Source organism: Petaurus breviceps, unplaced genomic scaffold, assembly GCF_028583685.1.
Source record: "Petaurus breviceps papuanus isolate PSGF00001 unplaced genomic scaffold, PetGlider_PUasm1.0 551, whole genome shotgun sequence".
Classification (NCBI taxonomy): Eukaryota; Metazoa; Chordata; class Mammalia; order Diprotodontia; family Petauridae; genus Petaurus; species Petaurus breviceps.
In genome coordinates, this window is record NW_027186372.1 from 10,028,465 (window position 1) to 10,054,238 (window position 25,774).

The following is a 25,774-nucleotide window of genomic DNA, read 5'->3' on the forward strand; positions in this document are numbered from 1 at the left end:
TCTTTCTTTCTTTCTTTCTTTCTTTCTTTCTTTCTTTCTTTCTTTCTTCCTTTCCAGAAGAAGGTATTTCTTTATGCTTCCGGCAAGGAAGCAGGTGGGGTGCTCACTAGGGACACACCCACACCTTGTTTCATTCTTAGGAAGCAAAGAAAATAAGATCTTAAACTGTGTTGTTGTTGGTCAGTCATGTCTGACTTCATGACCTCACTGGGGGTTTTCTTGGTAAAGATATTGGAGTGGTTTGCCATTTCCTTCTCCAGATCATTTTATAGACGAGGAAACTGAGGCAAACAGGGGGAAGTGACTTACCCAGGGTCACATAGCTAGTAAGTGTGTGAGGCTGAATTTGAACTCAGGAATATGAGTCTTCTTGTCTCCAGTCACAGTACTCTATCTACTGTGCCACCTAGCTGCCCTTAACTACAATGGTAGTTAAAATTTTAAACTAAGGACCCAATAGTAGAAATTAAGCTTCATGAGGTGGCTAGGTGGCGCAGGAGAGTCAGGAGGACCCAGGATCAGTTCCAGCCTCAGATACTTAACACCCACACAAAAAAACTGGCCATGTAACCTTGGGCAAGTTACTTAACCCCAACTGCTTTAAAAAAAAAAATTAAGCTTCATTAGGCATAGGTCTCTTGAGAAGTGGTGAAGATGATACATGTGAACCAAATGCTCTTTGTTCTGATGCTGTAACAAGAAGATACTAAAGCTATTTGTTTAGAGATGTTAGCACTTGTGAAGATTTCTGAGCTTATGTATCATAACTTATCTTGTTTGTACTACAATAGGGTCTTTGAGCTTACTTCCTTGAGAAAATCCTATCCTGTAATATTTCAGAGGTAGATATTAAGTCAGAAATAGTCAACTAAAGCAGGGGCATCGAAAGTACCGAATACAAATAGATCCCTGAAGGGCATAGATAGTCTTAGAAAACCACAAATTAGCATCATCTATGTTATATTGTATTTTTATTTCATTAAATGTTTCCCAGTTACATTTTAAGCTGCTCCAGGCTTCACTCTGTAGTTTTGCTGGCCTGGTGCTTGACAGCTATGACCTAGGTGATCTATGAGATTATCAAACTCCCAGGTCATGTCTATAGTTCAGTGTTCCCTCTCTGATTACATGGTGTGACTGTATCAGTCTGATTAATTCTCTTTGCCATTGCATGAATTATATACTAAAACTTGGATTCTGATACATCTGATCCTAAATGCAATGCAGAAAAGTTTTTCTCTTTGGACATTTTTTATTGTCTGTTCCCCTCATTGGGCTCATAGCATATGCTACCTTATTATATCTTTTACATAATTACCCTATCATATTATTAACATTTTATCCTTCATTAACCTTTAATTGGCTGTCTCCTATCACCCCAGCCAGAATCTGAACTCTCTGAGGCCACAGTCTGTGTCTTATACTTCTTTGTTTACCAAACTGTGATGGGAATGTTGTAGATTCATTCAACAAATGCTTATTGATTTGAAAGAGCAAATCTTTGTGGTAAATTGGACTATAGGTCCTGCTCACACACAGACCCTATCATAATCCCATGCCAGGGTTTTAACCTTAGGCCATGAAGGGTTATGGAAATCTCATCCTGTGCTTTGGTTTATGCAAAACTGGTGAATTTTTTACCCTCTCTACCCTCTTTCTCTGTCGCCTCTCCGAAGTTAGGATTCAGGAGTCCTTCCCTGGGATTGTGGGGAGTGATAGGTGTGGGTCATGTCATATTCATCTTGACTGAACTGTCTCAGTTGGCTTTTGCCCACCCTAGTACATGGTTGAGCTAAATATTTACTGTCTCCCTTCTCTTCCTGGACACCCTATGTAGGCACCATCAAATGAGGGCATGGTCATTTGCTGCATCACCAACCAGCTCTAAAACTTCCTTTTCAGCTCACTCTGTTTCTAATTTCCTGCCCTGTGGCATCACCATCATTCAGTGAACAAAATGACTGATTAGTCTGGAAAGGACTCGCTTCTAAAATACAATATTTTTCCACAGTTGGAACACAGTAATTATGCTTTGATATAGTTGGGAGAACAAATGCTCCCTAAGCTAAAACCCCATTCGTGGTGTGCTGTGTAAATCAAAAGAATAATGAAACTGCATAGAGATCCACATCACGCTAGCAGACAATTTTTCATAAACAGTCAAGCCTCACCGTATCAGACTAAGCAGGAAGAGGAGCTGTCTGAATTGGAGAAATTTGGTTTTATGGAACAGATAGTAACCCCAACTAATCCAACAAACCACTGCCAAACAGAAGTTCTCTGGCATCTGCTATAATGAACAAATGAGAATAATTTACACTTTGGTTATTAACTGTTGGTAAATGTGTGCTTCTAAAGTGCTTGCAAATTAATTGTGTGACCAAAGGCCAGTTAGTCACTTCACCCCTCATTTGCAAATATGACCCTTTTCCTCCATTGCAAAATAGGGCTAATAAAGCTTCCTGAATGGCTGCAAGTCATGCAACATAGGCACCAAAGAAAGGAACTGAGCATCAAGGGTGGTGGAGAAGCACAGAGTGAACGTGAACGGGCTGAAACACATTGCAAACATTGGATTCATTTCTCTTTAGGCTGCATTCCTGACTCTCTTGACCTTCATGTGCTATGCCATAGAAACCTGTTTCCCCCGGAAGCTTACTTGAACTACTTCTCACATTGGAACTACCCTTTGATTCTGTACTACAGCCTCTCCCCCATAGGCTGGTTCTTCCTATAATCTCCATTTTAAGGTGGTACCCAGGCTAGCCAGGTCATCAGTCCTCTCCAGGGTGCTCTCTGATTCTCCCAGACTTTCTCTACATAGCCCTGCTTATCTTTTTGTTGTTGCTGTTGTGCTTAGCAGTATTTTTTCCAATTATATGTAAAGATGGTTTTCAACATTCATTTCTGTGAGATTTTGAGTTCCAAATTTTTCTCCCTCACTCCCTTCCCTCCCCACATCCCCAAGACAGCAAGCAATCTGATGTAGGTTATACATGTACAATTATGTTAAACATATTTCCACATTAGTCAGAACAAAAGGAAAAATCCACGAGAAAGAAAAAAAACCCCAACAAAAAAGTGAAAATAGTATGTTTTGATCCTGCATTCAGACTCAATAGTCTGGATATGGATATGGATAGCATTGGCATCACAAGTCTTTTGGAATTGTCTTGGATCATCGTATAGCTGAGAAGAGTTAAGTCTATCATAGATGATTATTGCACAATGTTGCTGTTACCTGGTTCTGCTCAGTTCACTCAGCATCAGTTCATGTCATGTCAATCTTTCCAGATTTTTCTGAAATCTGCTTGCACATTTTTTCTTACAGCACAAAAGTATTCCATTACATCTATATACCACAACTTATTTAGTCATTCCCCAATTGACTGGCATCCCCTCAATTTCCAATTCTTTGCCACTACAAAAAAGAGCTACTATAATTTTTTTTTTTTGTTCATTGTAGGTCATTTTTCGTTTTTTATGATCTCTTTGGGATACAGATCTAGTAGTGATATTGCTAGATAAAAGTATATGCACAGTTTTATAGCCCTTTGGGCATAGTTCCAAATTGCTGTCCAGAATGGTTGGATCAGTTGCCAACTCCACCAACAATGCATTAGTGTCCCAATTTTCCAACATCTTCCCCACTATTTATTATTTTCCTTTTCTCTCATATTAGCCAATCTAAGAAGTGTGAGGTGGTACCTCAGAGTTGATTTAATTTGCATTTTTAAAATCAATAGTGATTTAGAGCATTTTTTTCATATGACTATAGATAACTTTCATTTCTTCATCTGAAAAAATGCCTGTTCTCAATTGGGGAATGACGTGTATTCTTATAGATTTGACTCAGTTCTCTTTATGTTGGAGAAATGAGACCTTTCTCAGAAACACTGTCTGAAAAACACTATTTCTGCTTTCTTTCTAATCTTTTTTGCATGGTTTTGCTTGTGCAAATCCCTTTTAATTTAATGTAATCAACATTATCCATTTTGCATTTCACAATGTTCTCCGTCTCTTGTTTGCTCATAAATTCTTCCTTTCTCCACAGATCTGACAGGTAAACTAGTCCTTGATTATAGTATCACCCTTTATGTCTAAATCATGTAAATCTGATCTTTTCTTTGTATAAGATATGAGATGTTGGTCTATACATAATTTCTGCCATTCTATTTTTCAGTTTTCCTGGTAGTTTTTGTCAAATAGTGAATTCTTATCCCAGAAGCTGGAGCCTTTGGGTTTAGCAAACAATAGAATACTATAGTCATTTATTACTGTCTTGTGTACCTAACCGATTCCACTGATCTACCACTCTATTTCTTAGTCAATACCAAATAAGTCTTGGTGATTGCTACTTTATAATATAGTTTTAGATCAGGTATGGCTAGGCTACCTTCCTTTGCTTTCCCTCCCCCACTCCCAATAAATTCCTTTGATATTCTTGACCTTTTGTTCTTCTAGGTTAATTTTATTATTTTTTCTAGCTCTATAAAATAATTTTTGGTAGTTTGGTTGGTATGGCATTGAATAAGTAAATTAATTTAGGTAGAATTATGATTTTTATTATATTAGCTCAACCTACCCATGAGCAATTGATATTTTCCCCATTGTTTAGATCTGACTTTATCTGTGTGAAAAGCGTTTTGTAATTCTGTTCATAGAGTTCCTGGGTTTGTCTTAGCAGATGGACTCCCAAATATTTTATATTGTCTACAGTTATTTTAAATGGAATTTCTCTTTCTCTCTTTTGCTGCTGGGCTTTGTTGGTAATAAATAGGAATGCTGATGATTTATAGGTGTCTATTTTATATCTTGCAACTTTGTTAAAGTTAACTGCTTCAAGTAGTTTTTTACTTGATTCTCTAGCATTCTGCAAATATACCATCATATAATCTGCAAAGACTAATAGTTTTATTTCCTCATTGCCTATTCTAATACCTTCAATTTCTTTTTCTTCTTTTATTGCTAAAGTAACATTTCTGGCACAATATTGAATAACAATGGTGATAATGGGTATCCTTGCTTCAACCCTGATCTTACTGGGGATGCTTCTAGCTTATCCCCATTATAGATAATGGTTGCTAATGGTTTTAGGTGGATATTGCTTATCATTTCAAGGAAAACTCCATTTATTCCTACGTTCTTTAGTATTTTTGATAGGAGTGGGTGCTGTATTTTGTCAAAAGCTTTTTTCTGCATCTATTGAGATAATCATGTGATTTCAGTTATTTTTGTTATTAATATGGTCAGTTATGCTTCTGCTTTTCCTAATATTGAACCAGCCCTGCGTTCCTGGTATAAATCCCACCTGGTCATAGTGTATTATCTGGTGATAAATTGCTATAATCTCTTTGTTAATATTTTATTTAAGATTTTTTGCATCAATATCCATTAGGGAAATTGGTCTATAATTTTTTTTCTCTGTTTTGGCTCTTCCTGGTTTGAGTTTCAGCACCATATTTGTGTCATAAAAAGAATTTGTTAGGACTCTTTCTTCACCTATTTCCCCAAAGAGTTTATATAATATTGGAAATAATTGTTCTTTAAATGTTTGATAGAATTCACTTGTAAATCCATCTGGTCTTGGAGATTTTTTTCTTAAGGAGTTCATTAATGGCTTGTTCAATTTATTTTCCTAAAATGGGGTCATTTAAGCATTTTATTTCCTTTTTTGTTATCCTGGTCAATTTATATTTTTGTAAATATTCATCCATTTCACTTAGATTGTCAAATTAATTAGCATACAGTTGGGCAAAATAGCTCCTAACTATTGCTTCAATTTCTTCTTCATTGGCAGTGAACTTACCCTTTTCATTTTTAATATTGGTAATTTGGTTTCCTTTTTTTCTTTTTTAATCAAGGTTTATCTATTTTATTGCTTCTGCACTCCCCCCTTTCCCCATAAAACCAGCTCTTGGCTTTATTTATTAATTCAATGGTTTCCTTATTTTCAATTTTGTTGATCTCTTCTTTGATTTTCAGAATTTCTAATTTAGTATTTATTTGGGGATTTTTAATTTGTTATTTTTCCAACTTTTTTAGTTGCATACTCAATTAATTGATATCCTCTTTCTCTATTTTATTCATGTAAGCATTTAGCAAAATAAAATTTCCCCTAAGAACTGCTTTGACTGCATCTCATAAGTTTTGCTATGTTGTTTCATTATTGTCATCCTCTTTGATGAAATTATTGATTGTTTCTATGTTTTTTTCATTAGCCCACTTATTCTTTAGTATTAGATTGTTTAGCTTCCAACTAATTTTTTTTTAAGCAATTGGAGTTAAGTAACTTGCTCAAGGTTACACATCCAGTTATTTCTGGGTGTGGTGGTAAGTAAGAATCATCCTGACTCTGGGGCCTGTGCTCTTACTCACTGTGCTACCTGGCCACCCCTTCCAACTAATTTTTAATCTGTCTTTCCATGGCCCTTTTCTACATGTAATTTTTATTGCATTGTGATCTGAAAAGAATGCATTTAATATTTTTACTTCTCTGTATTTGAATGTGAGGTTTTTATGCCTTAATACATGGTCAGAGTTTTGTGGAGTTTTTTGTGGAGTTGCCAAGTACCTCTGAGAAAAAGATATATTTCTTTCTATTTCCACTCAGTTTTCTCCAAAGGTCTATCATATCTAAGTTTTCTAAAATTCTGTTCACCTCCTTAACTTCTTTCTTGTTTTATTTATTTATTTTTTACTCTTAGAAGTAGATTGTGCCTATTACAGGGAAAATGTTTAAGTCTTAAACAATGCTATCCAGATGTTAGTCATTTTCATTTTTTTACTCTTATAATAAATAAATAAAATATTTCTTTTGTAGCCTGTCACACTAATAATATCATTCATGCAATAATTATTTATTAAGCATCTACTGAGTTAAAGACATAGTACTAGGTACTAATAACTCCTTAAGGTTGCTTAATAGATCCTTATTTTTTTGATAGTGAAAAGGAAAACTTTGCCCCAGTTCATTATTGAATTGCCACAAGTTCCAAATTAGTATATTTCACATTAGTGCGAAATTAATTTCTCAATATATGATACAGAACTAGTTGAGATTAGCTGGTTAACATCTTAAATGATAGAATGGAAAGATCAATTCTAAATATTAACTGGTTAAAATTAATGAAGGGTGAATATCTGGTTGATATCAACACCAACCATCTAAATATAGTGCTTCTGAGCTCCTGAGCACATTGGTATTTGTCAGTGATTATGATCTGTGTCAACATTAACTAACCTCAACTATAGCTATAATTGGACTTTAGTTTTGTGAATATACTTTTTATGGGTATGTATCATGGTTTAATGTGGCTAATATCTAGTCAGGGAAGAATAGTTGACAAGGTCATTAATTAGATTTAAATAATACTCACATTTCTTGATTGATGGAATATGATTTAATAGTTATATATTAGTATTAGTAATATAATAGTTATAATATAATAAATATTATAATAGTTACAATATTATAATAAATATTATAATAATTACAAGGAAAATAACATTGTATAATTGATGTAGAGCCAGTCTCAGAGTCAGGAGGATGAATTCAAATTCCACCTCTTACACGTACTAGCTGTATTTCCCTGAACAAGTCATTTTGCCTTTTAGTACCTCCAGGCAATCCAGTTACAGTGAAAACACAGATGTGCTCTGCTGAAAGGAGTTTTTTTTTCTCACCAGCAGCCACCTACACTGATGAAATCACAGGTCTTGAGGAGGGGCTGGAGGGATTTATAAAGTGCTTTCCTAGAAATAACCTTGTAAAATAGGCAGTAGGTATCCTAAACCTGAGATTAAGCTGAGGCATGGTCTCCCATGGAGCTTATAATATTCTAGAAGGAATTGACACATATATAAACTATCATTCAAAATAATGGATTTATAATTATCCAAGTTACCATTCAGAACTCAAAGTTCTGATTCTTAGACTAGAACTTAGACCCCAAGGCACCATGTCTTGGTTTTAGGGTCAAATACGTGGAAAGTCTTAGACTAATGTCCATTGTTGACCAAGACCATCCAGTAGATCTCCAAGATCAGATAGGCAGAAAGAAAGACTTTGAGACAAAAAAATTCCTGGTCCCAGAACTCTTTGACAGGGGGAGTTTAGTTGGGTCCAAGACAGGTCAAGTATTTAATTAAAAATACAAATTGAAACAGATTTTAAAGAGAATTGTAGAACTCAAAGACAATCAATCACTAGTATCAAGGACTTTTAGAAAGCAGGAAATAAGCACTCTATCCACAGACTCATCCACATTTAATCAGGAGTGTGTGGAGGAAGAAAAGTTGTTTTCATCCCTACCCCAATAACTCAAGTTAATAGATGAAGCTCTAATGAAAGAAGAATGATTTTAGGGAATTCCCTCGAAAAGAAACTCCCTCTACCAATTCAAGTCAGAAACTACTATACTGGTATTTCAACTGCAATTGAAGTTGTTCGGTCATGTCTGACTCATTGTGACCCCTTATGGGGTTTTCTTGGCAAAGATTTTGGAGTGGTTTGCAATTTTCTCCTCCAACAGACTAGGCAAACAGAGGTACAGTGACTTGCCCCAGGTCACAGTGCTAGTGAGTGTCTGAGGCTGGAGGTCAATTCAGGTCTTCTTGACTCTAGGCCCAGGGCTCTATCCACTGCACCAAGTAACTCGTAGCTATATTTCAACTCAAAGTCTTGAAGAATGACCTGATGCACTGAAAAGATTAAGTGAGTTGCCCAGGGTGAGCTAGCGAGGATGTGTCAGAGGAAGGCAGGGCTTGCACTAAGGTCTTCCGAGCTCAGAGGTCTGCTCTCTCACCCCTGTGTCATACTGCCTCTTAGTGATCATTATGATAATAAAGAGGAAGATGGTGAAGAAAATGACAGCAACAATCACACTCTGAGGAGTCTGAGGGTAAATAACTCCTCCAACCTTTGGTTCTCAGTTAAAATACACGGTTCCCTCATTAGAACCAAACGCAGCAACGGGGAACCAGTGTCCTTAAGGTCACATGTGTCAGCTAGGTCCTTAAGTGGGGCCTTTAGGCTGAATCCAAATTTTATGTTCTGTAAAATTTGGATTCAGTCAAAAGGACCCACTTAAGGACCTAGAAGACCACATGTGACCTCAAGGTTGCAGGTTCCCCACCCCCGATCAAACCTATTCCAGTAAGAAAACACACCAGACCCACAGGATTGTTTGAGCCCTGGGTTTGAGGATATTCAGCTTGGCATATCTGGATTTATTAATTTTTTTTTTAGTGAAACACATATCAGCCATTGACTTTTTGTACTGAAGAAATAAAAATGCCCCTTTATCTCCTTCTGGGCTTCTTCCAGTTACCCCCAGTGAGAAGGAATATCAGCTGAGGGCTGGGATGCGGTGGACCCTTGTAACTTTGTACTGGTTCCTCTTGAACAGGCTCTCCTTGCCTTGTAAATCTCTGCAGACAAGGATGTGGGCCAATGAGGCCGAGCCTGGCTTCCTTTGTCTCACTCCCTGTGTGCCTCCTTCTTCCCTCCCCCTCTTCCAGGGGTGAGCCAGCTCTCCCATTACTTATGCTGCCAGCCATAAACGCCTATTTATTTGCGGACTAACTTTCTGGTGGTTTAATATCCCCTTGAATTACAGTACAATCTCTTTCAAGTTATATTTGATTATTTTTCACATTTAAAAACATGAATACAATTACCTCACGATGGCATGTGCCATTACAGTCAGAGATAAAATAGTATTGTAATACTATGGATGCATCTTATACAAGTAGGCGGCCTCTAAAAAATATATCTCCAGCATGGAACAAGATCCACAGTGATAGGTGCCATATAAATGCATATAGAACAATAAATAGATACAAAGGAAACAGATGTTGAATAATTAATCCCTGCTTCTCTCTAGAAACGAGCTTTATAAATCTGTCTTCAGTGTTCATTTATTTCTAGAGAAGCAAATATTTAAAAGTAAAGAATAAATAATGTCCAGGAAGTAGCAAAATAATAATAATAATAATAAAAGAAGAGAGAAGATTATGGATGCTGAGCCTCTATTATTCTAATTTGCTCTGGCAACACTAGCAAGATCATAATGCAAAGACTGAAAATGTATTTACAGCGGTTGGTGTGCCATTGATGCCCCTTCGTTGAGAAGGTGCAATCCTGATGAGTCAGATCTGGACCTGGTTCCCAGGGCCAGCCTCATCTCTAAGCTATAATCATATATGCATAGCATTTGTTGGCATAGATAGCACTACACAATTTACAAAACACGTTCACATCTACGATCCAGTTTGATAAGCATTTATTATCTGTTGTGTTCCAGGCACTCTGCTGGGCAACAGAATACAAATACAAGGAAAGAGACAATTCCTGTTTTCTCATGGAGCTTACATTCCATGGAAGGGATACAACATGTTCATAGACAAGTAAATACCATAATGTGATTGTTGTTAATGGGGGAGAGGGACTGGGCTAACACCTTTGCATGATCTGGAAAGGCCTGTCACATAGAGCGCTTGAGCTGACCCTCACTTGATTCTCACAGCAACCTTAGGAGGTAGGAGGCAGCAGAGAGTCCTTGACCTGGGTTGTCACCTCTCTGAGCCTCAGTTTCCTCATCTGTGAAATAGGAGTAATGATACAGGCACTACATATCTGACAGAATTGCTGCAAGGTAAGTGCTTTGTAAAAGCAATATAAACATGAGTTTTTATAATTATCCTCATTTTATAGGTAAAGGAGCTAAAGCTCAACAAAGGGTTCTCAGATAGTCATTGAGGGTGCTGAGATTCTTCTTCAGCAGATTGTGATAAGATCGAAACGAACTTCCAAAATCTTTTCACGAGCTGCCAGAATTTCCAACAATCAGAGATTAATTGGGGTTAACAAGCCCCCTTTTAAAATGTTCCCTTTGACTATCCACCACTCAGTCCTTAGAATGAAATATCAAGTGTTTTTCCTTAACTGCACTTAAAGGGCATATAGGAAAATACGACTGACTGAGGAAAGGGGGTAGAGTCATTTGCGCTTCTCTGTGGAAAACAGCATTGGTTGTAGAATTGTAGGGGGTTGGGGGAAGCTTTGGGCGGCCAGGCTCACCAGGGACCTACGGGTAGAGGAGAGGGAAATGAAGGAGGTACGATCAAGGATAAAGTTTACCCACTTTACAGTTTTATCTAAAGATGGCCTTGGTCATACCCAATGACTGAGCCTCTTATATGGTGAGAGCTGATTCAACAATGTGCCTTTAGGTACTAACGATATTAATGGTCATCTGAAACTGACTTAAAAGGAGGGTAGTGTCCGAGATCAGGGAGTGGTAATCCCACCCCATTCTTCTCTTCAGACTGTATCTGTTGTGTTTAGTTCTGGAGGCCTACTTTTAGAAGGACACTGTCAAGTGGACAGCAGCCAGATTAGGGCAAGTAGGGATGGAAACAGCCCTTGAGATGATGCCATACAAGGGCTGATGGAAGGAACAAGGGATGCTCATTCTGGAAGAATGAAGGCTTATAGGGGACTTTGGAGCTGTCCAACTAACTAAAGATCTGTCACATAGAAGAAAGGTTATGCTACTCAGTTCTAGAGGGAAAAATGAAAGGCAAAGAGAAAAACTGAGGATTCATATAAGGAACAAATCTTAACACTTAACAGCTGTTTGAAAGAGTAATGGGCTGCTTTGCCAGGTCACTGGAAGTCTCTAAGAAAAGACTGGATGGCTATATGTTGGGCAAACTGTAGAGGATGTTCTTTTTCTGGTACACATTGGATAACAAGGACTCTGAGATCCTCTGTAACTCTCAATTTTGTGATTCTGTGATTCTATGTATAGAAGAAGAAGGCCACTGAGCCTTGAGCAGTAGGGCATGCATGATAGGAGCTGTTTCTCTAGAAGTGAGAATGGATTTATAATGAACTAGTGGAAGGTAAGTTCCTTGAGTGCAGGGACTATCTCACTTTTATATTTATATTGTCAGTGCCTAGGACAGTGCCAGGTACACAGTGAGCTCTTAATAAATTCTTGCAGAGTGATTCATCCAAACTTTCCCTTCTGAATAGCAAGTTGTGCATAAGATTTACAGTTTCATGCATAATCACCTTTTTTTTCCTATTCTACTGTTATGAAAATGCTTATTTTATTAAGTTCAGAATAAAATAAATATAATTAAAAAGAAAAAAAGAATATCAATGAAACATTAAATAATTCAAAGAATATACAGAAGGTAGTTCAGGAGACAGACAAGCCCACACATGTTGCTATTAGTGCATTAAATTTAATATCCACACAAAACAATTTGTATGCAAATAACGGCTAAACTTTTTATATGCAAGATTACATTTCTGTTCTTCACATACTAAAATGTTCATGTTTATTAAATGAAAAAAAAATTTAAAACCCTCTTTCTTCTGATTCCCTTTGTGACTTGTGTTCCATGTCACCAGCCTGACTGATGGCCAGAAGTTGTACAGGTGGTGCAGTAGATAGGGTTCTAGATCTGGATTCAGGAAGAACTGAATTCAGATTTGGCCTCAGACACTTACTAGCTGTGAGGCCTTGAGTAAGTCATTTAACTCTTTTCTGCCTTAGTTTCATCAACAGTAAAATAGGGATAATAACAACACCTATGTCACAGGATTGTTGTGAGAGTCAAATGAGAAAATAATTGTAAAATGCTTAATACATATTAGGCACTTAATAAATACTTGTCCCCTTCCCTTCTTCTCCCTTGGAAATTGAACCCATGTCCTTGGCCAACTAATATAATCAGCTTTAAACAATAAGACTTCTTGACCTGGGAGAAGTGGGTTGGAGGCATGTGATATATAGTGACTTTTCTGAGTCAGTCTAGAATGATCCCTTTTTTTCTCAAGAGAAACAAACAAAAAAAAAAAAACAACCCAGTATTGTAGGAAACCGAAGACACCAATTACAGAATCCAAAATCCGGCAGCAAGGCGTAGCAGGAAAGTCCTGGATCCAGTCACAGATAGCCCTTGTACTTTCCACGTGCCTTCCTTCTGAGCAGGATTGTAGTACCCTGTACACTCACACACTGCAGAGCTCTGGCTTTTCATATCAGAAATGCAGTAATAATAATAATAGCTAATATAGCACTTATACATGCCAAGTGCTTTACAGTTAATATCTCATTTGTCCTCACAACAACCCTGTAGGTATGTGCCATTATCTCTCAATTTTACGGATGAGGAAACTAAGTCAAATGGAGATTAAGTGACTTGTCCAGGATCACACACGATGTCTGAGTCCAGATACGAACTCCAGTCTTCCTGACTCCCAGCTCAGAACTCTAACCACTGTGCCACTGCTTCATCGATATTGCCTCTAGTAAGATGGAGTTTGTTTTGGTTCCTCCAGGCACAGGGCTAAGACTTATCCTGGCAGAGGTTATGTGAAGGATATGGGATGGTGACCCCTTAATGATTCCTGCCTCAGTTTAGTGTCTCTTCTCCCCATAAATCTATGCTGAGTCAGTCATGGCAACATCATAAAATTTTGGCGTCCCCTCCATCTTCCTTTCTCTGAAAATTCCTTCTGTCCAGAGTTACCTCACTGGCCCAGTGCTCCCCAGTGCTCATTGCTCCCCAAGAGTGACTTTATGACCATCCTGGTCTGTTCCTGGCAAAATCCAGCTAGAACCTTCACAAAGTTATTTCCCTTCCTATCTGATAAAGTAATTGAAGATAACGTTTCAATAGTTAGTAGTAACTTAGTATTTTATCGAGAATATTTTCATTTTTTTAGAGGAATTACTGCCTGGATGAAAAAGGTACAATTCTTAGGATTGACCTGGAATGCTTGAATACCCAAATACCAATCCAAAATAGTCTAAGAACTCTCCTTTTCTTAAAGGTCTGTCAAATATTAGGCCGAAGGAAAAAGGGAGTGTCAAGGTATTAGGAGACACCCTGTTTTCTAGAGCTAAAGCCCAGCAAGCAAGCTGTGCCCTGAGCTTGGCATCACGGCAGTCCTCTGGATGATCTCAGTCACGGCAAAATACCAGAATTGTTCCATATAATTACAGTGTTACTTTGACCAGCACCAGGCATTCTATGAACTCAAACGCTTGCTGTATCCACGTTCTAGTCACGAAGCCTTGCTATGAATCAAACTTTTTACATTGTTGCTGTTACCCCTCATTGTCATGGCTATAGCACTGAGATCTCCCCATACTGAAGTGGGTCCCCCCACTAGGTGTGGGGTTCTGACACATATTCTTGCTTGCAAGCTGCTTCCCTCATTTTGAAATTAAACTTCTTGGATACTTTATATTTACTAGTTGTGTGACCCTGGGCAAGTCACTTAACCCCTTTTGTCTCACAAAAAAAAGAAATTAAACTTCTGTTTGATTCCTGACTCTCCTGTCTCTAGCCTGTGTTTGGCTCCAGCCATTCATAGAGTAGAGACTGGTTCCAGTCCGGAGTGACCGTTATCCTGTATCTGATGACAAGTACCCTGGTCCCTTGGCTTTCCCAATTCACTGCCTAATGTGAAGAAAAACCTCTGTTTTTTTCAGGTTCCTATGTGATCAGTCTAATCTCATCCATGGAACATCAGCTATCAATCAATCAATCAGCATTTTTATCATATTTATCAAGCCCTCTGCTGGGCCCCCATAAGTCTGGTTTATAGCTGGTACTGAGCCAAAGGGGGAAAGTTTGCAGGTTTGAAGACCCGTCGTCCTCCATGGCAGAGTGCCATGACATGACATGACACACAGTGACAGAGGAGGCCTTTCAGCAGCAGGAGGTGGGGGCACATTGCTCTCACAGCCTTCGCCACTTCCCCAGCATATGCTCATTCCCACCTTAGCACCTTTGCTCATGTTCTTTCTCTTAGTCTGGAATGCCTTTTCCCCTGTTTTTTTCTTTCTACACAAATCATGACATTCTTCAGGGTCTACATCCAGTTAGAACCAGGAAACTTTCCCTGCTTTCTCCAGCCTTCGGTGATTTCTCCCTTCTCTGAACTCCTCTGGGCCTTATCATCTGCACCCTAAAGTTCATCACCTCATCACAGACTGCTTTGTCCTGTTCTTCAGTTGTTTATCTTCTGACTCTTACAGTTGTGAGGGCCCTAAAGAGATCATTTAGTCCAACCCCTGCCCCTGTTCCCCAACTCTGCCCAAATCTACCTTACTTCTTGTTTGTGAGGTAGCTATAGAGAAATGGGGAAGAGCTAGGCCTTGCTTGGAAACCTCTGCTGCTACTTAAATCACTTTCGTTTAAAAATAAGTCTACCTTTCCCACCCAGAGGGCCTTTATAAAACCAAGTATGAAGAAGAAAATGAGGGTGGTGGAGGTGGGACACTATTCATCGAAAGCAAACAGCAGGTGACCCAGGTTCAATTCTGCCTCAGTGGTTTAATGGCTTGCGTGACTTTGGACAATCTGCTTCACCTCCATGGTCCCCAGCTTTTTCATTGGTAAGATGAAGGCTTCAGCCTAGATGTCCTCCAAGGTCCCTGACAGCTGTAAGTGCCTGAGTCCATATTCTCTCTGACTACACTGTGCGGCCTCTGAAAGCAGGGGCTATCTATTCTTCGCGCATAGGGCCTTGCATAGTGCTGGGCACAAAGTATAAGCATAGTAAGAGAAAATCTGCCATTTGATCTGGTTGTTGTTCAGTCATTTCAGCTGAGTCTGATTCTCTGTGACTCCAATTTGGGGTTTTCTTGGCAAAGATCCGGGAATGGTTTGCCATTTCCTTCTCCAGTTCATTTGACAGATGAGGAAACTGAGACAAACAGGGTTAAGTGACTTTCTCAGGGTCACACAGCTAGTAAGTGTATGAGGTTGGATTTGAATTCAAGTCTTCCTGGCTCCAGCCCATCACTCTATCCATTATGGCACCCAGCTGCCTATTGTTTGATCTAGAACCCGCCAAATGATGGTCAATATAAAGCAAAGCAGACTGCCTGTCTAAGGTCCTGCTCTGCAGAGAGTTAGCGAAAACCTATTCTCTAGGTCAGGACTTATATGTTTCTTTTACTCTTATTTTCAAACCTACCATATTTGTGTTCAGGATACAAGTGTATTCTGAATATAATCAGGGCTACAGGTAACTTAACCCAGAGAAATATCTGTGTGACCTGGGTCAGATTTCATCCTCCTTCTTTCCCACCAACATGGACATTTCTTTTCTTTCTCTTCTTTCCCCTTGGAGGGGCAAGCTACCCTCTTCTCTAAGAGCAAGGAGGCCATCAGGTCCCTGATGATCCAACAAACATTTCCATTTAATTCAAGAGATATGCATTAAGCACCAGCTAGGTGACACCATAGTGCACAGAGTGCTTGGCCTGGAGTCAGGAAGACCTATCTTTGTGAGTTCAAATCCGACCTCAGACACTTACTAGCTGTGTGACCCTGGACAAGTCACTTAAACCTGTTTGCCTCAATTTCCTCATCTGCAAAATGAGCTGGAGAAGGGAATGGCAAACTAATATCTTTGGCAAGAAAACCCCAAATGGGATCATGAAGAGTTGGACATGATTCAAACAACTGAACAACAAAGGTTCTAGGCACACACAGTGTGAAAGAAGGATACAAATAAAACCAGTTTCTGGGATCAAGAGCCCCCTGTGTATTATGCTCAAATTCTTTCAGACCTACCTGGTCAACAGTCTTCCCATTCCCATAGATTTCAGAAAGGTCTATTGCTGTTTCATGGTAGGTAAAGGGCAGGGAATGGGTTCAAAGCAAAGAAGAGAAGGAATTTGATGTCTGATACGTGTTGGAAGACAACCTTGTCTTTGCTTTACTGTGGGGACTTGGGGTTTCATGGAATTTCAGAATTGGAGGGGGCCTCCAAGGACATATAGTTTAACCCTCTACATATATAGAAATCCCTCTACAATGTCCCCAACAAGCTGTCAACCAGCCTCCCCTTGAAGATGTCTGGTGGGGAGGAGGGGGCTTACTACCTCCCAGAGCAGCACATTCCATTTCTGGACAGCTCTAATTGGAAGGAAATGTTTCCTAGCAAATAGAATTGAAATGTTCCCTTCTATAACTTCCACTCATTGTTTCTAGTGGGCGAAGCAGAACAAAACCAATCCCTCTTTCACATAATACTTTAGTGAAAGCTTCCATTTATCCCCAAACCTTCTTCAAACATCCCCAGTTCAACAGATGCTCATGTGGCGAGACCTCCAGGCCCTTGCCTGACCTAGTCTCTCTGATGTGGATCTGGCTGGTCAATGTCCTGCTTAAATGTGGTCAAGATTATTTCATAGGATCAGGTTAGAGCTGGGAGGGAACTCAAAAGTCATCTAGTCCAACTCTCTCATTTTACAAATGAATTAATAAATAATAATAACTAACATTTATACAGAAACTACTAAATGTGAGGTACCGTGCTAAGTGCTTTACAAATAATGTCTCATTTGGTAATCACAACAACCCTGGGAGGTAAGCACCATTATTATCCCTCCTTTCCAGATAAGGGAACTGAGGAAAACCGAGGTTAAGTAACTTGCCCAAGGTCACACATAGCTAGTTAGTGTTCGAAGCTATATTTGAACTCAGTTCTTCCTGACTTAGATTTTCTTCACTTCAGGCCCAGTGTTCTAGCCACTGAGACTCAGTTGCCTTAAATGAAGAAATTGAGTCTCAGAGGAGTTGTGACCTGTCCAAAATCACACAGCTAGTATGTGGCAGAAGTAGCATTCAAACCTATGTATTCTTCTGGTTTAGTTTACTAAACTGTGTCACCCCTGTTCGCTTTTAAAAATTCTTAGTTATAAGGGATGGCTTTCTGGGTGAGAAAGGGTGCTTTAAGTGGAAATGAAGGTGATGTCAAGACAAAATTTATCAATTATAAATTGTTTTCAATGTAATCAGAATTGAACGCAATACTAGAAATTTCATTCACGTAGGACAGTACAGCAGCTCTATTATCTCTCATGTTCTGGACACCAGGCATCTGGTTTAAGATTGAATTAGATTTTTTTCACCTCCATCAAATACAAGGGAAAGTGTCATAAACCTTGACATCTCTCCAACTCTTAAGGCCTCCCAAAGCCCTATGACATCCAATGCCTGAGGTTTACACCACTGCCATAAATTAAGCAGAGCAGGGATTATCCTCATCATTTGCCAAATAAGGAAACTGAGGTCCAGGAAGCCATGCCCAGGTCATTCTTCTTGTTTAAATCACGTCTTCTGCCTCCTAGTCCAGCACCATATATCCACTACTCTCATTCTTGTCTTTCAAAAGAAATGTAAAAGTTCAAATTATTGAAACTAAACAGTTTTGAAAAGCCTTGTTTCCACTTGCATTTATGGTCCTCTCAAACTCCTAAAGCAAACACAAGTTGATATCAAACATTTACAAAACAGTTAATAATACACTATGCTCAGAATGCTCAAGCTGAGGAGATACAAACTTGAGGTCCCTGCCCTCAAGGAGTTTATACTCTAAGGGAAATATCACTAATATTAAATGTCACCAAGCCCACTAATTCCTGATACAAAAGAGAATTGAGAAAAGATTTGGGGTTTGCCCCAGGGCCTGCATTTAGCAGAAATCCCGGAAGGCTTCCCTGAGGCCATGGCTTTGCATTTAAAGGCTAGGGTAGGAAGAAACTCTTTGGGGCACCTGATGTGGAAATCTAAGTCAGAAACTTTCCTCTCCCCCCCAAAAAAGAGAAACTGCTCTTAGAAAGATTTTGAGAAATAGTTCCCTCCCCCCACCCTCTCAACAGAGCAGGGAGGTAAGAGTGATAACCAGGAGAACAAGGAGGAGGAGATCCCAAGAGAGACCACCGTCTCAGTAAGAAATTCAGGAGAAAGGATTCATGAGCCAAGGGTAGGCAGGCCCTCTTCTAAAGCTCCTTGGCTGCTCTGCTTCCAAAAGCCCTGCCTCCCCTACCCCATCCCCCAGCATTGTAGGTGGAGAAGTAAAGATTCAGCTGTAATACTGGAGCTGTAACAGTTGTAACACCCCAGCAGAGCATTTCTACTAAAGATGCTTTTATTTCACAGGGAAGGAGTTAGGGTGAGGGTGAGCCAAGTCAAGGAAAAGTTTCACCAACACAAATGACCTGATCCTAAAGTCACAGGACCCTGGATTTGGAGCTAGAAGAGGGCTTGGAGATGACTGCAGCCCACCTCACTCCTCCAGTTTGAAGAAAAAAACAACAGCAACTGAGGCTGGAGCCAGGATGAATTGACTTGCCCAAGGTCATCCTGCTAGGGAGTAGCATGGTCAGGATTAAAAACTAGATCCTCCTAAATTACAGTCACTGTTCTTTCCACAGCAAGCTACCTCGGAAGAGCGAGAGACCAAAAGTTATCCACCAGTACTTCAAGATTAGACTCCCATGAAAGCCAGGGGACATAAGGGCAGCTGGGCAGGGGGAAAAGCGAGTTTCCTTAGAAAGCAAAGTGGCTCTGGATGCATCTGCTTCCTTGGGATTCCAGAGTCCAGGCAGTAAGGGAGCCTTTGCTTATCCCTTGGCCCGGAGGAAGTAAGTGGAGCGGTGCCTTCAGCTCCGAGTGCCCGCGCCCACTCCTCCCGCGACCCCAGGGAGAGGCGCTGTCCTGAGCAAAGCCCGGGGTGCGGAGCCCAGCGTGTGCCGCCTCTCAGAGGCAGTCCAAGTGCCCGGAGCTCAGAGCGAGCGCCAGCGCGCACTGCCCAGGGTTATTGGTGCGGGTCTCCCCAGGATCTGAGAGTGGCTTCCCTACCTCCGTTCCCGACTTCCAGGAGCCCCAGCTGTTCCAGAGCCTTCACGAAAGCCACGATGATGACCAACACCACGATCATCTCCAGCCCTTCCAAGTTCATGCTGGAAACTCACTCACTGACGTGCGTGCATTTCGCTTTTCTTCCCCCTTTCCCCCTATCTCTTCAGTCCTCCCCTGCAGCGGGACCCTGTGCCTGGGGATGGAGACGTCTGGCCGTCGGAGACAACGCCGACCCGGTTACAAGCATGGCACACCTTAATATTCCCTCCCTACCCCCCACTGTCCCCGACCTCCCCAGAGCTGACAGCTGGCAAGGGGCCAGGGACTTCACCAGCCTCCACTGTCCGGGACATCCCCAGAGCAGGCAGCCAGGGGAATCTCGGGAGCACTGTGTATCCTGCCTACAACCCTCTTAGCTTTGGAGGAAGCTTTGCCTCTTCTGTCTCTAAGGCAACCGGACCCACCCGGGACGTCTCTCCAGAGCAAATTCAGATCAGTTCCCTCAGCTAGCCTTCGGAGTAGCCCCGGAATAGGCACTTGGATAGTTTTGGCAGCAGGGTTACTTGGAATAGCCTGGTCTTTCAGAGCCTGCAGTGACTAGAGAGATGCAGATCATCAGGTCCTTGCTGGAATGGGGTACAGGCAGGTAAAGGGGGAGGGGGAGGACTTTACTGGAAGAAGCCACAGAGTTCATCTAATCCAACTCTCAGTTACTGTTTATTACAGATGGCTAACTGAGGCCTCGGAAAGGGAAGGGACTGCTGGAGGCCCAGACAGTCTGATGATTGGAACTCAGGTCCTCTAATTTACTCCCTCAATCAACAAGAATTTAATAAATGTTAACTGTGTGTCAGGCGCTGTGCTAAAGGCTGCCTCCACTTGCTCTTGGAAGCTTCCAAGAGACTACCTTTAGCGCCTTCCTGGAGTAACTCCGTGCCAAGGAGGTGGGGTGACCTAGGTGAATTCCCCAGTGCAACATATCAGAGATCAGTATTGGAGTAAGTTTCTTCAAACTAGTCAATAACTAGGTGACTTTGGGCAAGTCATTTCCTCTTTGGGGCTTCAGTTCCATCTTCTGTAAAATGAGTGGTTTAGTCTTAATCATCCCTAAGGTCTACTCCAGCTGGAAAGGTCTAGGGTTCTGTGATTCTATGATTCTGAGACATGCAGGCATATACTTAAACACTTTTAATTTTTGGAAGTTCCTCCTTCAGTTGAGCAGAAACCTGCCTTCTTCTGTCTTTTTTTTTTCTTCTTTCATTTTTTAAAGCAATACGCATTATGTAACTTGCCCAGGGTCACACAACTAAGTGTCTGAGGCTGGATCTGAAATCAGGTCCTCCTGCATCCAGGGCTGCAGCTCTATCCACTGCACCACCGACTGGCCCTAGTAATGGAGTAACCATTACTCCAAATTCCACCCTTGGGCCAGGCAGAGCAAGTCTATTCACGTGATCATAGATTTAAACCTGCAAAAGACTTAAGAAACTATTTAGTCCAACTCTCTGGTCTTACAGATAGGTAAACTGAGGCCCAGAAGAATGATGTGACATGCCCAAGGTCACTGAGAGTAAGTGGCAGAGGTAAGATTTATACCCAAGATACACTGATTCTAAAGGCAGTGAACCTTCCCCTGTATTTCCCCTCATCCATATGATAATTTTTCACATATCTGAAGTCAGATATTCCCTCCCATTAGTCTTCTCTAGCCAAAATGTCTCTAGTTTCTTCAACTTGATATGACCTTTCCTCAAGTCCCACCTTCTCCAGCAGGAGAGGAGCCCACACCTTGGAAAGAGAGACCCAGGGTCTCTTGGGTGGACACATTTCCTGTAAATATATTTATTTTTCTAATGGACCCTCATTAAAGAACGCCTCGGTTAGCCAATTCATCACCTTATTAATAATAGCTATTAGAATAAACGTTCTGAGGGAGCAGTGAGAGTCCTCATTAGCCTCTGTCTTCCTGCTCCACATGTGCTGCTTCAAAACAACTTAGAAAATACAAGTCCTCAGGGCAGAGTGTTGTCCATTCTCCTGTTCTCCCAAACCTAAGCATTCTTTCCAACTGCTAATGTGGGTTAAGTGCAAAGGCAATTTATTATGAGGTCAGTGTTCAGAACCATTTATTTCAGATTAGAGAGGTGAAAACTACAGGCACCTGCCTACAGAGTCGGAAGAGAAGAAAACTGGAGTGTGTGTTGTAGGTGGAGTCAAGGAGAGGCTTGGAGCAGAGCAAGGACTGTTTTAACCTTCCCCTTTCCTCGTCAGTCAATAGACATTTGCTGAGATTTCTCTGTGTGCATGCCACTATGCCAAGAAACAAAGAGGCATAAGGCAAACACACCTCTTCTGTTCCTCCAGTCCTACAATCTTGCTGAGAAGCCTAGACTAAAACTTTGGGAGAAGATAACTATCAACACAGATGCAAATTGCTAGATATAAAGATGATTGATGCCAACACTGACAACACAAATGCAAAGCGTCAGATATAATAATGATGATGATGATAATCAGAGATCATGTGGTACAAGTGGAAGGAAGTCCTGAATTTAACATCAGAGGACCTGGGTTCAAATCCTAACTCTCCCCTTCTTACCTATGTGACCTGAGACAAATCACTCGCCCTTTCTGGGCCTCAGTTTTCTCATCTGTAGAATGAAAGGTTTGGACTCAAAGATCCTTTCTAACTCTTTGGGACAAGGAGTTGAGCTCCACAGGTAAGGATAGCCAGTGTCAAGGGTGAATCACAACTTCATCAAACTTATGTGAAAACCAGGTGTATTACAAGAGAAATGAACATGCATGTGGAACCCGAAGATTTCACAATCCATACAGAAGTTTACATATTTATGTCAGTAGGAAAATGAAGGAGTAGATACCAGAAATCCCCACCTAACGGGGCATGGCCCGGAAGAAGGGGAAGTGCAGTAAAGGTGGGGAAGGGACAAAACCCCTACCAAATGAGAGGAGAAATGCTATGGCAAAAGCCTCATTCCTTTCCCTTGTGGACTCATGGGCTGTGAAGATACGGTGGTTTCCTTATCTACAAGGGTCTCAGCTGCACAAGCAATTTCTCAGGTGAGCCCAGACTGACTTGATTGTCAAGGACACGTAGGGAGTACAGCCAGGCTTGCAAACAAAACATTATTTTAGCTCAGGGTGGGTTTTGTCTTTGACAATTCAGGGTCCAGTGTTTCTGGAAAATACAGCAACTCAAAAAGACAAGTTCAGGGGACTTCTTGACTATCCTCAATAACTGAGAGCTTTGGGCTGGGATAGTCCTTTGAGGTGATAGGGATTGACTTAAAGCCCCAAAGCATAGGTAGGATTTGGGAAGAACTGGGGAGCTTCCAGAACAGGGCAACTAGGCTGGTGAAGAGCTTTGAGATCACATCCTAATGTACTATCGGTCTTAGTCGGAGGCCTCTGGGGGAATTAGCCCTGTCTAAGGTGACCATCCTTCCCCATTTTCATGAGGGTTACAAGTGGCTAAGCTCAGTGAGGACAGCTTTTCAGCTTCCTATAAAGTTAGAGGGAATAAAACCCAAAGAAACATCTCTTTCAGTTACTCTTGGGCTTGGAAGCTTCCTGTGTTTCTTGAGTGGCCAGCTTAACCTAAATATTTGAAGTTTCACCCAGAAGAGGCAAAAGGAGAAGGCAGAAGGCATTGCAGGGATTTGGTGGAGGTGAGGCATCACTGGGAGCCCCAGAGTCTTCCTAAACACAGTTCACTGAGTAAAGCATAAAGGGGCTTCTGTGTATGTCACTATGTCAGAATCACAGAACCCAGGCATGTCGTATCTGAAAGGAACCTTTGGAATCACAGAAGGTTAGTAAATCTAGTCACAACTCCTTTTGTTATGAATGAAAAAGCTGAATTCCAGAGTAAAAGTGATTTGACCAAGATCACACTGTTAGTGTGTTAGTTAGTAAGCTGGTAAGCTGGAATTCAACCCTCTATTTTCCTCAGTCTCATAGAATTAATTTTATTTTTAATTTTTATTTAAGTTACTTTAATTAAAGGGATTTAATTAACTGATTGAAAAATTAATTAATTTTAATTATTTTTTTTTCTCTTTCAAAAATGTTTTTATCTAGTTTTTTTTGCTTCTATGTTACTTCACCATGACTACCTATGACCACCATCACCACAGAAACCACCTTTATAAAAAAGAAATAGTTAAGCAAAACAACTCAGCATATGAACTGTGTCTGAAAACATCCACCTCACTCTGCACTGATTGGCCTCAAAGATCCTTCCTAACTCTTTGGGACAAGGAGTTGAGCTCCAGGTAAACATAGCCAGTGTCAAGGGTGAATCACGACTTCATCCAATTTATGTGAAAACTACGTGTATTACAAGAGAAATGACTCTCTGGGTAGACTTTGCTACCACGACTCAGCTGTCATCTTACCTTGGAACATCCACCTACCATATCAATCCCCTTCTCCTATTGATGAGTTCTTTCCAGGGCCCTCCATTTGGCATCAGGCCTAGGTCTGTTATGCTTCATAAATGGTCACTCCAACTATCTTTTACCTCTTATGCCCCCAAAGCCATGAAAGTCCGTTTCTGTTGAGAACACTGCCCTTTTTCTAGTCACTCAGTTTCACAGTCAGAGTTACTCTTGGTTCTTCAGTTTACTTCATCCCTCATATCCAATCAGTTGCCAAGTCATCAATTCTCCCTCTGTAGAATCTCTCACATCCACCCCCTTTTCTCCACCTGCATGGCTACCTACCTAGCTCAGGCTTCACTTGACCTAGAGTAACCTCCTCATTGGATCCCCCACCTCCAGTGTCCCCCTTTCCAATTCTATTACATAGCTACCAAACTGATATTCCCATAATACAGATAGGACCATGTCCCTCCTCCCCCCCCTCACTCAAAAACATTCGATGAATAGCTATTTATTGTCTTTTGGATAAAATGCAATCATTTAGCGAGCGTCTTGCTCTCACTCATCTTTTCAGTTTTACTTGATGCTCTTCTATATGCACCCTCTGACCATGTCAAAATAGTTTTCTTGCTGTTTCCAGGATTCGCCATTCCATTTCCCATCGCAGTACCCTTCTACAGCTATCACTGCATGTCTAGAATGCCGTTGCTCTTTACCTCCACTTACAGAATTCTTAGCTTTCTTTAAATCACAGCTTAGATGCCACTTCCTACATGAGCCTTTTCCTTGACTCCTTTCTTGCAACCACCATACAGGAATGCATACAAAACCACAGCAACAATGAGTATTTTCTCTCTTGAAACTACTCTGTATATAATTGTATATATATTCTATCCCTTTAATAGAAATAAGCTTCTTGACGGCAAAGAGCGGTTGTTTTTGTTGTATATCTGTAGGAGTGGGTGTGTGTGTGTGTGTGTTTTACATGTGGAGGGAAGTTTAATTCCCATTCCTCCCTCCCCCCCCCAACTAGTTGATGTAACCACAAAGTAAGGGGCAGATAATAGAATTAAAGAGGTTTTAATATTCTGTTGAAGTCTAAGATCATCATTCCTTTAAAAAGTGTGAAAAAACATCTCTGATTGAATGGGAGGGGGAGCTGGCCATTGGCTGAGTGAAGATGGGTTACATGCCGGGTGGTTCATAAAAACAAGGTTCCAGCCCTGGGATAACTCTGTCCAGGTACAGCTGAGATTTATTTAATAGGGAACTAGCTGGATGATAAATATTCTTTACGGAAACACAGACACAGAGTTGAACATCATCTCAGACGGGAAACAGCTTTGAGAACCATGACCTTTGACAGCAGAGAAGAAAGCTATATATGTGCGAGGTGGAAAGAAGAAAACCAGGGAGCCCTGCTAAGTGATCCACCTGCTAAAGACACTTCTAGGGAGAGTATTTCACTAGAAGAAAAAAAATATTTGGACCCTGCAGTACAGAAGGCACGGAATTATCTTGGCCACAAGTGTTCCCTATGTGCACACCTCACTACTGCAGGGGAAATTCCTTCAGCTGAGAAGAGTGGAGCCTCTTGGGAGAGCGGTGCTTGTCATTGATGTCTGTGGATAAAGAAGGAGGCTAAACCGAGAGCAAAGACATGTATTAGCATGCTAAGGAAT

At 40.7% G+C, this 25,774-nt stretch overlaps 1 protein-coding gene across 3 annotated transcripts in view; it reads right to left on the reverse strand.

The window, feature by feature from the left end:
- KCNIP1 (potassium voltage-gated channel interacting protein 1) overlaps positions 1 to 25,774 on the reverse strand; it is a 590,945-nt gene that overhangs the window by 107,992 nt on the left and 457,179 nt on the right. Inside the window, exon 1 of one of the 3 annotated variants that reach the window (XM_069102385.1) lies at positions 19,690 to 19,928. The exons of the other annotated variants lie outside the window; for them this stretch is intronic. Within the exon in view, the coding sequence (XP_068958486.1) occupies positions 19,690 to 19,789 (100 nt within the window). The 5' untranslated portion in view covers positions 19,790 to 19,928. Of the gene's footprint in view, positions 1 to 19,689; positions 19,929 to 25,774 lie in introns of those variants that run through there. 3 annotated transcript variants of the gene reach the window in all.